Raw genomic sequence first — 17,086 nt, 5'->3', positions numbered from 1 at the left:
AAGCATACCCCCCACCATGACGAGCCGCAGACACCCCCTTTTTTGTATCAACAACACAGGGCTGTCTGAGTTCCTCCGTCCGCAGAGGTGGGTCCTCCACCCTAGTGAGGACGTCAGGTGGCACTTTTTGTATATGTCTTTCCCTAAGGCATCTATCCACCCGGATGGCAAGGGATATGGCGGCCTCCAGCAACCTGGGAGCGGCGTACTGCACCAGAGTATCCTGCAACTTTGGAGAAAAACCCTGCACAAATTGACTCCTAAGTGCAGGGTCATTCCACTGAGTATTAGTGGCCCATCTCCTAAACTCTGAGCATTACTCCTCAGCTACCCGAGCTCCCTGTTTACACCTACGGATTCGAGATTCCGCCAGGGCGGCGTCATCAGGATCCCCATACACAAGCGCCAAAGCTGCAAAGAACTCGTCCACGGACTCTAAAGATGGAGAATCATCCGGTAGGTAGAAGGCCCAGGATTGGGGATCCCCTTTAAGAAGGGACATAATGATTCCCACCCGTTGCTCTTCACTCCCTGATGAACGAGGGCGCATCGTGAAATACAATTTACAGGCTTGTTGAAACACCAAGAATTGATCTCTCCCTCCAGAAAATCTGTCAGGGAGGGGTATCTTGTGTTCTGGCTGAGCATGTTCCTGGACCAAGCCCCCAGAACCCACCAACAGCCGCAGCTGCCGCACCAAACCTCCGCGCAGCCCCCTAATCTCATTAGTAAGGGTCTGCAGCAATTGGGCAAAGGGCTGAACTGGGTCCATTGCTCAGCAGAAAAAAAAAGTTGTGTTTGGTGATAATGTCACGTGGACCCATCCTGTGTGACGCGACCAGCAGGCCGGTAACTAGAACAACAGGACGCGGCACGTGATACTGTTCTGTGTGACACGGATCGCAGGCCGGTAACTAAAACAACAAGACAAAGGGAAACAGTTACAATGGTGGGCCCTGCAATAGGGAAAGGGGACGTGGAGACCTCCTGCACACCCCTGAGTCAGTGTCCATAACGCTCCTAACGTTCCCTATGCCGGTCCCGCACCCGGTGCCAATCAGGGACCTGTGGCCCTAGCCCACCCTATACCTATCCCTTGCTAGGGAACTGGGTGGCACAGGCACTGGCCCCACTGCTGTACTATTACACACTAAGGAAAAACACAAACAGGGAGACACCACTTAGCTTTACTCTGTTGCACTTGCTCCTGGCAACAGAGTCCACCACCAGCATGCAGCTCTCCTCCTGAATCGCTGCCACCAAGCTCTGTCAGAGCTACAAGGAAATCCCATATAACTCCTTTCACACCAGGCTAAGAGAGAGCTGCAAGGAATGCTCTCCAGCTCCTTCCTCCACCAAGGATGGTTGAAATGAATGCTATCACCAACACTGATTGCAACACCTGTGACTCTTTTATAGCAGAGCCAGCAATCACACCTGCATTATAATCATGTGCACTTTATATGTCCTGATCCAGCATGGATCATGACACCAATATTATCTCTAGGTTCTCCTGTGGCATGCTGTTGTGTAATTTGCCTTTGTAGCGTGGATCGAGGATGCTGGCGAGCCAGTAGTCGTCATCCCTCATCATTTTGGCAATGCGGAGATCCCTTTTTAGGATCAGCAAGGCAAAATCGCACACATGGGCCAATGTTCCAGGTGTCAATGCTGCACTGATAATGCTGGGTGGAGGAGCACTTTCTGGCAAATCCACATCCCTACAGTCACGCACAAACACTGTACCTGACCTTGGAACGCCAACATTTTCTCTTGCCCCCTGAGAAGCATCCTCCTGCCCAAAATAATCATCCCCCTCATCCTCCTCTTCTTCCTCTTCTGCTTCCACCTCATCCAGGACAGTTCCCTGACCAGACAATGGCTGACTGTCATCAATGCTTCCCTCCTCCTCCTTCTCTGCTGCAGACGCCTGATCCTTAATGTGCGTCAAACTTTGCATGAGCAGACGCATAAGAGGGATGCTCATGCTTATGATGGCGTCGTCTGCGCTTACCAGCCACGTGCATTCCTCAAAACACTGAACGACTTTACAGAGGTCTTTCAACTTTGACCACTGCACACCTGACAATTCCATGTCTTCCCTCAAACTACCTGCCCGTGTATACTCTCACAAATGCATTACATCCTGCCTCTATTCACACAGCCTCTCAAACATGAGCAGGGTGAAGTTCCACCTTGTTGCAACGTCTATGATTAGGTGGTGCTTGGGGAGGTGGAGCAATCGCTGCAGCTTCTGCATACGAGTGGAGTGGACGTTTGAGCGACGGATGTGTGAGCACAGTCTTTGCACCTTATGTAGCAGAGATGTTAACTCTGGATAACTATTAAGGAAGCACTGCATGGCCAGGTTCAAAGTATGAGCCAGGCAAGGTATGTGTGTGAGTTTTGCACGGGCTATGGCTGCCACAAAATTATGGCCGTTATCATTGACTTCCTTGTCTGCCTCCAGATGTAGACTGCCCAGCCATGACTCGGTTTGTCGCTGCAAGTAGTCGGCCAGTACCTCCGTGGTTCGTCTGTTGTCGCCCAAAGACATCATCTTTAACACAGCCTGCTGATGCTTACCACTAGCTGTTCGATAGTGGGACACCTCATGTGCATCACTGCCAGCTGCGGATGGAGTGCTCATGCAACTGCACTCTGTGGACAAGGTTTCGCTGATGGAGGAGGAGGAGGATCGAAAGCCTACAGCCAACTGTTTCCTATACCGTGGGCTAGGCAGCACTATTCCACTGCTGCTGTCCCCTGTGGAGCCTGCATCCACCACATTAACCCAGTGCGCAGTGATGGACACGTAGCGGCCCTGGCCATGCCTACTGGTCCATGCATCTGTTGTGAGGTGCACCTTTCCACTCACTGATTGTTTTAGTGCATGGACAATGCTGTCTTTCACATGCCGGTGTCGGGCAGGGATGGCTTTTCAGGAAAAGAAGTGCAGACTGGGTAGGTCATAGCGTGGGACAGTGTAGGCCATGAGCTCGTGGAAAGCTTTGCTTTCAACCAAACAGTAGGGCATCATCTCTAATGAGATTAGTTTGGCAATGTAGGCATTCAAACACAGTGTACGCGGATGAGAGGATGAGTACTTTCTTGTCCTACTCAGGGTGTCTGGTAGGGTGAGCTGGACTGGAGAACTGCATATGGGGGAAGTAGTGGTGGACCGAAAGGAGTGAGAGGGGGTTGGTGATGGTATTGGTGGTGATGGCCTAGATTCAGTGTTGTATTGCAAAACCATTGTGATTTCCTGAATGCTTTGGCCTTGCGACGACATCTCCACATTTAGTGCTGGTGGTGTGCGTAATGGTGGCAGTAGTCTTACAGTGGGGAAGCGATGGAGCGTTGCTGGCTAACTTCAGTCGGAGCAGGTGCACATGTGCTACCTGAGGTTTTGCAGTCCGTCCACGCTTGCAAGTGCATGTTGATTAAATGTCTTAGCATGCAACTGGTATTCAAATTTCTGAGTTGTTTACCTCGGCTAAATGTCCTTCCGCACTTCTTACAGGTATCCTTTGCCTCATCAGTAGGATTTTTGACAAAGAAGTGCCACACTGCACTCTTCCTACTATGGTATACATTTTCTGGTATTGCACCCTGTTCTAAGCTGACCGTCTGGCAAAGCTGTCCTGCCACTCTTTTAGTGTTTGTTCCACGTTTTTGGACAGCTATTGGCCTGCCAGATAACTGCTGCTGGGATGTCAGTGACTGCTGAGGATCCTTCTCCTTATCTGAACTATTGTCAGCGCCACCCTCCTCCCCCAATGGATGCCAATCTGGGTCAAGAACTGGGTCATCCATCACCTCCTCTTCAAAGTCATCTGCACCTTCCTCTTTACCTTCCTCTGTGTCACCCTGTAAGGTGGTATAGTATGCGGGAAAGGGCACCTGAGTTTCATCAGGGTCAGATTCTGGCTCAATACAGTGCGAGGGCAATGTAGTACTCTAGGTCAATGTACCAGCAGAATCATCTAGCAGTGGCTGTGCATCAGTGCACTCCATGTCAGATTCTTATTGGACTGGGGAATTCAGGATTTGACTGGATAACCCAGGCATGGTATGTGAAAAGAGCTCCATAGAGTAATCTGAAGTGTGGGCTGCTGCATCCTTATCTTTTGGTGGGGGTAAAGGACACAAGGAACCCTGCACTGATGACTCTGTGCTTGCAGGTTTCGAACGTTCAGAAGAGGAGGCAATAGAGCAGGTGGCTGTTTCAGCAATGTACGCCAAAACCTGTTCCTGATGCTCCAGCTTTAAAAGCGGTTTTCCTACTCCAAGAAAAGGCAACCTTACAGGCCTTCTTGGGCCAGACGATGATGCAGGCTCAACACCTCCTGCCTTAGCTGCTATTGTGTTTTTGCCAGAACCAGCCGATGCACCACCACCATCAGTACCAGCTGCGCCCCCCTGCCCACGTCTGCGGCCTCTTCCACCATACTTCTTCATGTTTGGGAAAATGTACCAAAAATACCAGCAGAGAGATGGTACTGTATGAGGAGCGTCCAGCTGTGTAAGGTGTATTAAAAAATTAAATCTACGTATATATTTTGTTAGTCACAGACGCTCTCACGGTATGTATTTGACCGTAATCCAACAAGCAGATATACGGAATTGTATCAGAAGTGTACAGCTGTATGCGTTTTTTGTGTAACTAACAATCTCCGTATATGTATTTACGGAGTATCACACAAACGCTGACTCTGTATAGATGTGACTGTAATTCAAATGGCAGATACACAATACTGTTTGAGAATCGGACAGCTCTATACGGTGTCTGTATAGTTTTGACCGTTATCAAACAGCAGATATACGAAACTGTTTGAAAAGCGGACAGCTCTCTAAGGTGTAGGTCTGGAAAAATGGAAAATCTCCTCGGCTTGTATTTCCAGAGTCATACACAGATAGCTTCTATTTGTCCGTAATACCAGCTGGTACACGGTAGTGTGTGAGGAGCGTACACTGCTATACGGTGTGTATGGAAAATTGTCAATCTCCGTCTATTTTTATATGGACTGACGCACGCTGTCTCTGTCTACTTTTGACCATTATCAAACAGCAGATATATGAACTGTTTGAAAAGCGGACAGCTCTCTAAGGTGTAGGTCTGGAAAAATGGAAAAACTCCTCGGTTTGTTTTTCCAGAGTCACACACAGATAGCTTCTATTTGTCCGTGATACCAGCTGGTACACGGTAGTGTGTGAGTAGCTTACACCGCTATATGGTGTGTGAAAAAATGAACGCTCAGTAACTCACCAGAACAAAATAATAAAGGTTGGAGTGCTTTGAAAAAAGCAGTTTGAACAGCAGTGTGCACACAGCAATGCAGCTAGCAGGTAGCCTTAAAAGGCAGCCTAATCACCACCAGCGCTGCTGCACACAGCAAAAATCTTCCCCTTTCACTGCACACTAACTGTACAGTGAAAAGCGCTATCAGCAGAAGCAAATTTTTTTCTTCTTCCCTGCCTAACGCTCTCCCTTATTCAGAATCAGCAGCAGCACCTCTCCCTATTCTAAGATCAGCAGAAGTAAGATGGCGGTCGGCGGTCACGGCCTTTTATACCCACTGTGACGCCACACAAAGCCAGCCAATCACTTCAATGCCCTTCTCTAAGATGGTGGTGGCCGCTGCACATGTCATCGCGTTGCTCACAGTGTTCATCCTCCATCATTGGCTGAGAAAAGGCGCTGGAAGCATTATTTGAAACGCGACTTTGGCGCTCGGCTCGGTGACCTCATGGCCGACCTCACGCTATGGTCGGGTTTCGATTGGCGAAACCGGACTTTAGCTAAAGTCGGCTATTTATTAATTTGACCGACCCGTTTCGCTCAACTCTAGTAAAAACCCAACCTATGATCCACAGACCAAAGTCTTTTTGGAGGATAGCAGCCAGATCCCCTAACCAGTTGGAGTCCAAAGCATTCAAATATCCGTGTCCAAAGCATCCAACATATGAGCATAAATATGAGTCAATTAATTCGTGGCATGTAAAACATCACAATAATATCGACAGAATCATTTTAGGGCCAGAAAGGCGTTAAAGAATAATAATTAAAATTCCCATTATACTTACCTCTGCAATTCTGGATTACATTACTTTTTTACAGCAACTTTTGAACACTTCCATTTGTGTTAATTTTAAGAATGGAAGAAAAAGTACGTTAGAAGTTTTTCTCCAGTTTATAAAAAAAATAGTTTTATAGGAGAAAAAAATGTTCTGCATACACTTTTTCTTCCATTTTAAAAACTGACACCAAAGACCAGACAGAACCAAGTGAATCAATGCTAACCCCTCTGCTTCCATTTTAAACAAGAGAGAACAAACAAATGGATTAGCTAAATGGGCACGAGAACATAGCCTCACTAGTAAAGATTGGTAAGAAACCCTACAGCAGCATTATAGATGAAAAATAAAGATGAGTGGATTTTTTAAATCTACATTCAACGAGTTCACGGAAATTTTCCCCAAAATTTGATTCATGGCAAATAAATTCCTTTGAATTACAATAGGAAAGCTTGCAATTGCTCAGAAAATACATGTTGGGGAGAGAGAGAAGCCTACTGACCATAAGAGCATTTACAGGAGAGACAGAACTCTGCTGGCCTTAAGAGAATCTACAGATGAGACAGAACCCTGCTGACCATTAGAGTTTGCACTCTACAAGAGATAGAGGCCCTCACTAACCATAAGAGCATCTACATGAGAGAGAGAATCCTGCTGACCATAAGAGCATCTATAGGAGAGACAGAACCCTGCTGACCATAAGAGCATCTACAGAAGAGACAGAACCCTGCTTACTATCAGTCCATCTACAGGAGCGAGAAAACCCTGCTGACCATAAGAGCATCTCCAGGAGAGACAGACCCATGCTGACCATAAGAGTTTGCACTCTACAGGAGACAGAGGCCCTCACTGACCATAAGAGCATCTACAGGAGAGAGTGAACCCTGCTGACCTTATGAGTATCTACAGGAGAGACAGGCCCATGCTGACCATAAGAGTTTGCACTCTACAAGTGACAGAGGATCTCACTCACCATTAGAACTTGTACTCTACAGGAGAGAGAGGACCCTGCTAACAATAAGAGCTTATGCTCTATAGGAGACAGAAGGAGATGACCTAGTTAACACTAAGAGCTTACAATCTACAGGAGAGATGAACTTACCCAGTGATTCTACAGATGGAAAATGACTCTCCTGTACAAACTGTGCATTACTGGGAACCGCTGCTTCTGCATTTTTGCCAAATAATGACACAATGTAATATGTTACGTAAGTGTTGTTCATTTGAGGTTGTATTTGTCTGATTTTAAGACCATCAAAACACTAGTTTTTTATTATGTACTGAAACCTAAAACCACATAATTTTAAATAGGGTATACCAATCTTTTAGCTTGACTGTAACTAGCTTTATGGTAATTTTTAGGATCCTGCAGCAATACTCCCTTCAGCCTCCTCACTAAAAAGGAAAGGTTGGTAAGGCCTCTTTCACACTTCAGTTTTTTGCCATCAGTCAAAATCCGCCAAAAATTTGAAAATGGCGGATCCGCAAAAATGGAAACAAAACGGATGCAAACTGATGGTACGGATCCGTTTTGTTGAGGATCCGCCATACCGATTTTACTGCGGATCCTCAACAAAACGGATCCGTACCATCAGTTTGCATCCGTTGGATCCGTTTTTTTGCGGATCCGTTTTTCCACACCTCCAAAATGGGATGCTCCCAAATATGATTCGCTCTTGGAAAATGCTCTCAAATGTGATTGGATGCTGGAAACTAGGGAGAAATATATCTAGGGTGTTGTGATACAATTTCTTTGAAAGGTTTTAGAGCTAGTGGCAGCGATGGAAGGAGTTAGTGCGAGTCTGGAAGGAGTTATTGCGAGTATTGACAGCTTCTGTGTGGAATTGGATCTTCACTTGAATCGGTTGGCAATTATTGCTATCGAGAGGGAGAAAAGAAGACTGCGAATCCTGCGTATGAGGAGACGGCGCCAGTGGATTCATCCCATTAATGCGCAGAGGTTCACCCGTGGCGTTTTTTCCACACTGTACCTGGAATTGAGGGAGAATCCGGACAAGTTCTTCAACTACGTGCGCATGCGGATGGAATTCTTTGAGATATTGGTGGATCGTGTTGGAGAACAAATCCGGAGAAGGGACACCTACATGCGGTTTTCTATATCACCGGCGGAGCGTTTGATGGTGACCCTTCGGTAAGTTATCTACCTTTTAAAATGTTTCAGATTCTGCAGGCTTTTATTGTTATGTTATGGCTTGTAGTTTGTATTAATTTTACTTTTTTTCCCTTTTTTTAAGATTCCTGGCAACTGGAGAATCCTTCACCTCCCTCCATTTCCAGTTCCGGATTGGGATTTCCACTATTGCTGGAATTGTACAACAGACCTGCCGGGCATTATGGGATTCTCTACAGGAGGAATACATCCCAGAGCCAACCCAGGAGAGGTGGCTGGAGATTGCAGAGAAGTTTCAAGATATCTGCCAGTTTCCAAACTGCATCGGTGCCGTGGATGGCAAGCATATCAGGATTGTGAAACCCATGGGATCTGGTTCACAGTTTTACAACTATAAAAAATACTTTTCCATTGTGCTAATGGCCATTTCGGATGCAAACTGCAAATTCATTGCCGTGGACATTGGTGCATACGGTCGTTCTAACGACTCACAGGTATTCAAGAGTTCCACCATGGGCCGTCGCTTGTATGGAGACAATTTTAACTTCCCACCTCCAAGACCACTCCCTGGAACAACAGGCCCACCAATGCCTTTTGTGTGCGTTGGCGACAATGCTTTTCAACTTTCAAAACACCTACTGAAGCCATATGGTAGTCGTGGATTAACACACCAGAAAAGAATCTATAACTATCGGTTAACCAGAGCGCGCAGAGTGGTGGAGTGCGCGTTTGGAATTTTAACTGCAAAATGGAGAGTCCTGTTAACGGCCATGAAAATGAAAACAGAGACTGTGGATGAGGTGGTAAAGGCCTGTGTAATCCTGCACAATTTTGTCCTTTCAAAGGAACCAGTTTCCATCGATGACAATGTGTATGAAACCACCTTGTGGGATTATGAGCAGCAAACTTTTCGGAGTACTGGTTCAGTGGCAAGAATTAGGGATACCTTTGCAGATTATTTTGTTACACCAGAGGGACAAGTGGACTGGCAATATCACATGATATAATTTTCTTCTTACCAATTGTAATTTTTTTTTTTTTTTTTTATCTGAAATTTTACCAAGTGTTTGCTTTGCACAAGCATTGTGTTTTACCATGTGATTTGGTTAATTTTACACTTTGCAGTGTTAACAATTGTTGGGTACCAAGCGTAAAGTTATCCAAGTGTTGTGTACCAAGCGTAAAGTTACCAAGTGTTGTGTACCAAGCGTTTTACACTTTGAAATGTTCACAAGTGTTGGTTATCAAATGTTGTGCTACCAAGTGTTTTTTTGTACCTTGTACACCACCGGTGTACTGTGAAATATTACCCAGGGTTGTGTGTTGTGTTAACAAGTGTTGTGTTTACCTTTTACACCACTGGTGTAATTTGAATAAAGAAGCAAAAAATAAACATCACAATAAAGTTTTTTGAAAAAAAAGTTTATTTCTGACAATTTGTATTAACTGTATTTTTTTTTTTTAATTTTTTTTCTTAACTTTTTTTGTAACTTTTTTTGGTATTACCTTTTTGGTAACTTTTTTTTGGTATAATATTACCTTTTTTAATTTTTTTTGGTATATTACTTTTTTAATTTTTTTTTGGTATATTACAACATAAAAATTACAAACTATGATAATGTTGGGTGGAGATAGTATTGGAGGGGGGGTTAACAGGGTTGACCACATCGAGGGGGGGGGTAGGGGACTGGGGAGGGAGTTGGTGAGGACCAGAAGTGGAAGGGGGGTTTAACACATGTGGTTGGGACGGGAGTGGATGGACAGACGAGGTTTGTGGGTACATTGAAGGTGTATGTGGGGGTGGGTATGGCGAGGGCATTGGGGTATAATGCAATGGGGAAGGTAGGTACTGGGAAGAATGGAATGGGGAACTAGAGAAAGGAGAGGGAGTGGTAGGAGGAGGGACGGCTGTGTGATTGATGGTGGTGGAAGGATGGACGGGGGGAGGATGGACTGTGGAAGGATAGACAGGGGGAGGATGGACTGTGGAAGGATAGACAGGGGGAGGATGGACTGTGGAAGGATAGACAGGGGGAGGAAGAGATGCTTCAGCAAGCACTTCCACTAGAGCATTCTGACAGGCTTGCATCACACGCATCTGCTGGTGAGTACTTAAACCTTCCATTTGCCGGACAACAGATTGAAAAAAGGTATGTCTCGGTGTCTGGTTTGATTCTAAACTCATCTGTTCCATGTATCTTCTGAGTTCCATGATACTTTGATTGATCATGGTCAACCCAGAAGATAACCGTTGTCCATAAGTGTGGAAACCGTGTTGAACAGTTGAGTTTAGACTCAAACAGTCAGACAAGGTCAGCCTTTCCTGACTCCTCAGACGCTGCCGGCCAGAACCAAAAGTTGGTCGAGATGTTGCGGCAGTGTCTGAGGGGTGGGGAACAGGGAACAAGTCGTCACCAGCAGCTTCATGTGATGAAGTCTGCCCTGCTGCTCCAGTGCTGGTGGAGGGGATAGAGGGATCAGACAAGAGGGTAGGTACAGAGGGGTCGGATACCTCGATGTGGTCACCAGGGGCGGTCTCACTAGGGATCACTCCAGAGGGACGCAACTCTGATGCAGACTCCCGAGTGCTGCAGATGGTGCTAAAAAAAAAAAAAAGAAGAAAAAAATGTATATTAAAAATATTGATATTTAATTTAAGTCTGCTGAAAAAAAAAATTGGTTAAACATTTCTACTACAGGAATTGTTTGGGGAATATTTACCTTCTGCACGCCATTGTAGATCGCAGGAACGCCAGGGCTTGGTAGTTTTTGTACTGGGGTCCCCGGCGTCCTCCCGACGATCCACTCGGGGTCTGAATCTCTTTGTTGTAGTCCCTCTTGAAGCGATCCCGGAGCGACCGCCACCGTGTGATAACCCTGTCACCTGTGAAGCAAAAAAAAAAAAAAAAAAGGTTTAGTATTCAACACTTCACATGCTGGAAATATAAGTTACTGAAGTTGTAATACTTACGCACAAAATCCCTGGCCCTCGCATTGAGTTCCTCCCAGTTGTCAATAACTGAAGAACAGACTTCATCCCAGAGCCGTCGTGTGGTTGGTTGGTCGGCATGAAGACGGTTTGCCATGTTCCACAGCGGCTCCCGGATTTCCACCTCATGGATGAGGTCATCACTATCAATAATGACACCCTCCTCCTGATGTCTGCGGGGAGCACGCTGTGAAACCTGTGAAGATAAAAAACAAAACAAAAAGCAAAAAATTACATTATATTCAAACACATGATGTTCATTTAAACAATTATCAAAATAGGGTTACTTACCGTTTGCCGACCACCAGAGGCATCACCTTGACGACCCTGGGATGTCCTGGGAGTCACTCTAGTGCGGGCACCGGATTCTGAAGACTGTGGGAAAAAAAAAAAAAAATGTTTGGATGGATGCAGTTATGGTGTGCACTGTGATGAATGTTTGTGTTGGGTGTAGCATTATGTATCTGTGTATGTGCTAAACTTACAATCTGCGCACCCCCTCCGTGTGTCTCTCCACCCTGCACGTCTCCTCCTGGAAGCTCCTCTGAATCAGCTTCCTGTTAAAACATAATAGGATAGTGTTTTTAACCACAAAAAAATTATTTTAAATAAAAAATAAACAAAATTTTTTTTACCTCAGCTCGCTGATGATGTGAGGGGGAGCTTTCAGGAGAAGACATTACGGCTTGGGGCAGCTGTGTTGCTTCCTGAACTGATCTGCAAGTATAAACACACTTGTTAAGCTACTATACAAAGTATCATAATAAGCTTTCAGGCTTTTATACTTACAGGGAAAATGTTTGGCTGGCAGTATCTGCTTCGGCCTGGCTGGCAGTCTCTGTTGCGGTCTGGCTGGGCCTCTCTGCTGCAGCCTGGCTGGCAGTCTCTGTTGCGGTCTGGCTGGGCCTCTCTGCTGCAGCCTGGCTGGCAGTCTCTGTTGCGGTCTGGCTGGGCCTCTCTGCTGCAGCCTGGCTGGCTCTCTCTGCTGCTACCCTGCTGGTAGTGCTTGAAGTGATCTTCAAGTATAAAGAGACTTGTTAAGCTACTATACAAAGGATCATAATAAGCTTTCAGGTCTTTATACTTACAGGGAAACTAATGGTTGCCTGTACGCCGCGGTGTGGCTGTTCCTCTCTGCTGCGGTCAGGGTTGTTTCTGCTGCGGTCTGACCGGTCATGTCTGCTGCGTTGATCCCTGCTGCGGTCTGAATCTCTGCTACGGTTGGGCTGGCCGTGTCTGCCGGTATGGTGGCGCTTCATTGTGTGAACTGAAAGAAAATGATATGAAAGTTTAAAAAAAAAAAACAAAAAAAAAAAACACATTTTGTATGTGTAATTCCCTGAAACTAATTATACGCAATTTTAAGTGTTTGCATGTCTACATTCCCTTATCTCAGAGTGTAACCAGTGATTGAAGGTGTCTAATATTTTGTGTAAACCTACTTTCTTTGTGTTTTGTAACTGAGTGTAACCAGTAATTGAAGGTGTGTAATTGCTGTGTATACCAGTTTGCATTCCCTGAAACTCTCACCGAGAAAGGTCTCACCGTGTAACCAGTGATTGAAGGCGTGATAGTGTGTAATTGCTGTGTATACCAGTGTTTGCATTCCCTGAAACTCACAGAGTATGTAACCAGTGATTGAAGGTGTTTAATTTCTGTGTATACCCACTGTGTTTGCATGGTTTTGAATTCCCTGAAACTCAGTTGTGTATACCCATTTTTTCATGGTATGTTGCAATCTCACTTTTAACCACACTTGTATACCAGAACACTTCAATTACCTTTATGGTAACTTAATTTTACCTTTTTTAAAATGATACAAAGTAGATTTTTTCAAAACAATTTATTTATTTTTTTTTTTATTATTTTTTTTTTTCCAAAAAATAGGAGCTACTCTGCTCTTTATTTTAAATACCACAATACATGAAAAATAAAAAAACGCAAACACGCATAACACACAGCCAGGCTACACACTCCAGGTGTCTTGCAGGTGGAAGATTTGCAGCGGAGTTTGAAATTCTATCAGTCAGGCTGGTGTTTGATGTCTGGTTCGGTTTCTTCAGTGTGGCTGTTGCCAGATGTCTGGGCACAAACCACATACAATACCATTTAGGCCGGTTTCACATTTGCACTTTATAGCGCAGCGATGGCCTGCACACGTCCGCCACAAATCCCCACCTACTACTGCACATGAATGCTTGCGATCTGCGCACCCTATCTTTATCATAGGGTGCACAGATGGTGCGCTGGCAGGATTTTACAGTGTGCTGCGCACTTTTGAAGGTGTGCCGTGCGCGCCAAAATGCAACATGCTGCGTTTGGCGCGCAAGGGCACACCTTCAAAAGTGCGCAGCACATGGTAAAATCCTGCCAGCGCACCATCTACGCACCCTATGATAAAGATAGGGTGCGCAGATCGCAAGCATTCATGTGCGCTAGTAGGCGGGGATTTGTGGCGGACGTGTGCAGGCCATCGCTGCGCTATAAAGTGCAAATGTGAAATCGGCCTAAATGGTATTGTATGTGGTGTTATTGGGCACAGACATCTACATTAAAACACCAGCCTGACTGATACAGTCAGGCTGGTGTTTGATGTAGATGTCTGGGCCCAATAACACCACATACAATACCATTTAGGCCGGTTTCACATTTGCACTTTATAGCGCAGCTATTTCCTGCACACGTCCGCCACTAATCCCCACCTACTAGCGCACATGAACGCTTGCAATCTGCGCACCCCATACTAAAGATAGGGTGTGCAGATCGCAAGCGTCCATGTGTGCTAGTAGGCGGTGATGACCAGATGGGACGGGGATTAGTGGTGGACGTATGCAGGTTATCCCTGCGCTATAAAGTGCAAATATGAAACCAGCCTTTACACCACACAATCACAGCAAGAAATACAATATTAAAGTTGTATGAAAATAACATGCAGTACACATGCAACAGAAAAAAAAAAAAAAAATGCACACACACACACACACACACACACACGCTCCAGGGGTCTTGCAGGTGGTAGACTTGCAGCTGTGCAGACAGGTTTTATAGCTCTAGTTGAATCTTCTGTCAGGCAGGCTGGAGTCTGATATCTTGCTTGGAGTATTCAATGTTGCTGGTGCCGGATTGTCTGGGCCCAATTACACCACATACAATACACCACTCAATCGCAGCAATCACAGCATAAAAAATACAATATAATTACAGTTGTATGAAAATAAAAAGCAGTACACATGCAACAGAAAAAAAAAAAAAAAATGGAAAGAAAAAAAAAAAAAATGCACACACAGGCCACACACATACACACACACGCTCCAGGGGTCTTGCAGGTGGTAGACTTGCAGATGGGCAGACAGGTTTTATAGCTCTAGTTGAATCTTCTGTCAGGCAGGCTGGAGTCGGATGTCTTGCTTGGAGTATTCAGTGTTGCTGGTGCCGGATTGTCTGGGCCCAATTACACCACATACCATACACCACTCAATCGCAGCAATCACAGCATAAAAAATACAATATAATTACAGTTGTATGAAAATAAAATGCAGTACACAAGCAACAGAAAAAAAAAATATAAAAAAAAAAAAAAACAGACATGCAACACTCGCAGACCACACACACACACACACACACACACACACACACACACACACACACACACACACACACGCTACACACTTGCAGGCCATACACAGAAATGTCATAGGTATACTCACACTTGGTAAAGCTGGTACTGGCAGGCCTCTTGATAGCTGTGGCTGCAGGCTTGGTGGGTGTCTGGCAGGCTGGGTGGTCTGGCAGGCTTGGTGGCTGTCTTGCAGGCTTGGTGGCTGTCTTGCAGGCTTGGTGGTGGTCTGGCTGGCTTGCTGTCTGGCTGCTACTGCATGTCTGGGCCCAATTAGCCCATCTTATATAGTTTTGGGACTGTCTGGAAAAGTATCTTTTTTTCTGGGCATGCGCAGTGCGATTTTGCGGATCCTGCCGGCGGATTCCGCAAAATCGCGGATCCCGGCGGATCCGCCGCCCATAGGGCCCCATTCTACCGCATGGCTGATGACGGCGGATCCGCCGTCATCCGCCATTTTGACGGCGAAAAAAAACGTTACATTCTCCGTCCCCCTCAGACAGAATCCGCAAAGAATTTTGCGGATCCGCCGAATATCGGACGCAACGGACGACCATCCGTCAAAATCCGCCACTAATGTATCCCAATGGGGAAATTGGCGGATCCGCAACAAGAAAAAGCGGATCCGCCAATTTCAAATTTTGGCGGATTGTGACTGATGGCAAAAAACTGAAGTGTGAAAGAGGCCTAAGATGGAAAAATTGTTGCATTACCAGATTACAAAGGGTTTTAAAAGGTTCAATTTTTTTAGAGTTAAGTTCTCATAGTTTGTATCTATACCTGCATTGGAGCTCTAGAAACCAAATAGAAAAATATGCAATAATAAAAAAAATCCTTTAATAAACAAGACTTATTTGCAAAGTTGTATTGTTGGAAAGGTAAGTATAGTCTTTACACATTTATTGCATTATTAATAGTTATTGATTGCTGCTGGAATTTCTGGACCAGTTGTTACCAGAAACCTCAAAATGATATTGATAAATAATAAATATTTCATGGTTTCTTTATAAATTCAGGCATTTCTTTTGCTAGGAGGTCTGTGGTTCCAAAATGAGAAAAATATATTCTGATTGTAAATGATGCAATAAAGAGAACCTAATAGCTCATCAAAAACTATGAAAATTAGAGAATAAGCATAACAAGTAAGCAGTTTCTATTAAAGCAAGGTTTCGGTTTTTTTAAATATAAATGCTCATCTGACAGTCATTGTCATGCTCAATGGGGCCGTTACAGTTAATTATTCTAGGTAGCATGCATTTTTATTCAAGACACTGTGGAGTTGATTTATTAAGGTAGCATTGTCAAGACAGCATATTACTATTTTCCTGACAGTGACACCAGATGTTAATTTTATTCATGTTGTAATTTTATTAGAATCAGCAGGGATTAAGTCTTATTTTTCACTAAAAATGTTGACAAGATATAAGTATCTTGTCTCAATTATTAACTCTCTTTTATGAATATGCATAACTTTGTATTAGATTACATTTGCAATGATGATGGAAATATATGTTGCATACAGCTCAGATTAAAGGTTAAAGGGGTTGTCCCATATTTATTCTTCAGGAGCTCCTAATAACTGACAGTAGAAACCAACAGAATGCTTGAGACAATGGAACAAACTGTGCAATATTTGATGCAAATTGATTCACAATAAAGATCCTTCAAATGAGTATGGCAGCAAAAGACTTCTTTCCTGCAGCACATCCAATTTTTAAACATCTTTTCTGTTTTGGTAATATTAGATACAAAAGCAACTTTGTCTCGGCAGCATCGGAGTATAGTGCCGATTAAGCTGGCCGGATCCAGCAGTCTGGCTAGCTTCATAGTAAAATGCTTGCAAGGTGTTAAACCATTTGCCTGGCACAGATGGATTGCAAAATTGGCCAGTAGGCTATGTAGCAAGTAGTAAACTTTAGAATTTTTATTTTTTTATTATTGACAATGGAGAGGATTTTTAGAAAGATGTAAATTGCTTGTGCTAAAAGAACTTGATAATCTTACCAATTTAAAACAATGAGACAACCCCTTTAGGCTGGATTCAGGGTGTCCAGGGGCTGATTAGGCAATTCAGCTGTTGGGGGAGATGTGGAGGGAGGTCCAGAAGAATATTGGGGAGGCTCATGGCAAGTATAAACATTTTGCTGACAAATGACGGTCTTTAAGGCCGGTATTTCTAGTAGGAGATAAGGTGAGGTTGTCTACCAAGAACATATGGTTTAAGGTTCCTTCTGTTAAGCTGGGTCCCAAGTTTATTGGCACTTACGAGATC

General features: G+C 44.6%; 1 protein-coding gene across 1 annotated transcript; it reads right to left on the bottom strand.

Moving 5' to 3' along the window:
- Window positions 1–9,825: 9,825 nt before the first annotated feature.
- On the bottom strand, window positions 9,826–15,500 carry LOC141048141 (uncharacterized). The gene is made up of 5 exons (XM_073543580.1): window positions 14,906–15,500; window positions 12,287–12,465; window positions 11,988–12,214; window positions 11,834–11,915; window positions 9,826–11,755 (listed from the first exon to the last, which is right to left on the bottom strand). The coding sequence occupies exons 1-5, from the start codon at window positions 15,225–15,227 to the stop codon at window positions 11,543–11,545; spliced, it is 1,023 nt and encodes a 340-aa protein (XP_073399681.1). The 5' UTR covers window positions 15,228–15,500; the 3' UTR covers window positions 9,826–11,542.
- Window positions 15,501–17,086: the final 1,586 nt, after the last annotated feature.

This window comes from Dendrobates tinctorius, unplaced genomic scaffold (assembly GCF_039654945.1).
Source record: "Dendrobates tinctorius isolate UK_male_01 unplaced genomic scaffold, ASM3965494v1 ptg000133l, whole genome shotgun sequence".
Classification (NCBI taxonomy): Eukaryota; Metazoa; Chordata; class Amphibia; order Anura; family Dendrobatidae; genus Dendrobates; species Dendrobates tinctorius.
This window is presented reverse-complemented; position numbering and strand designations above follow the sequence as displayed.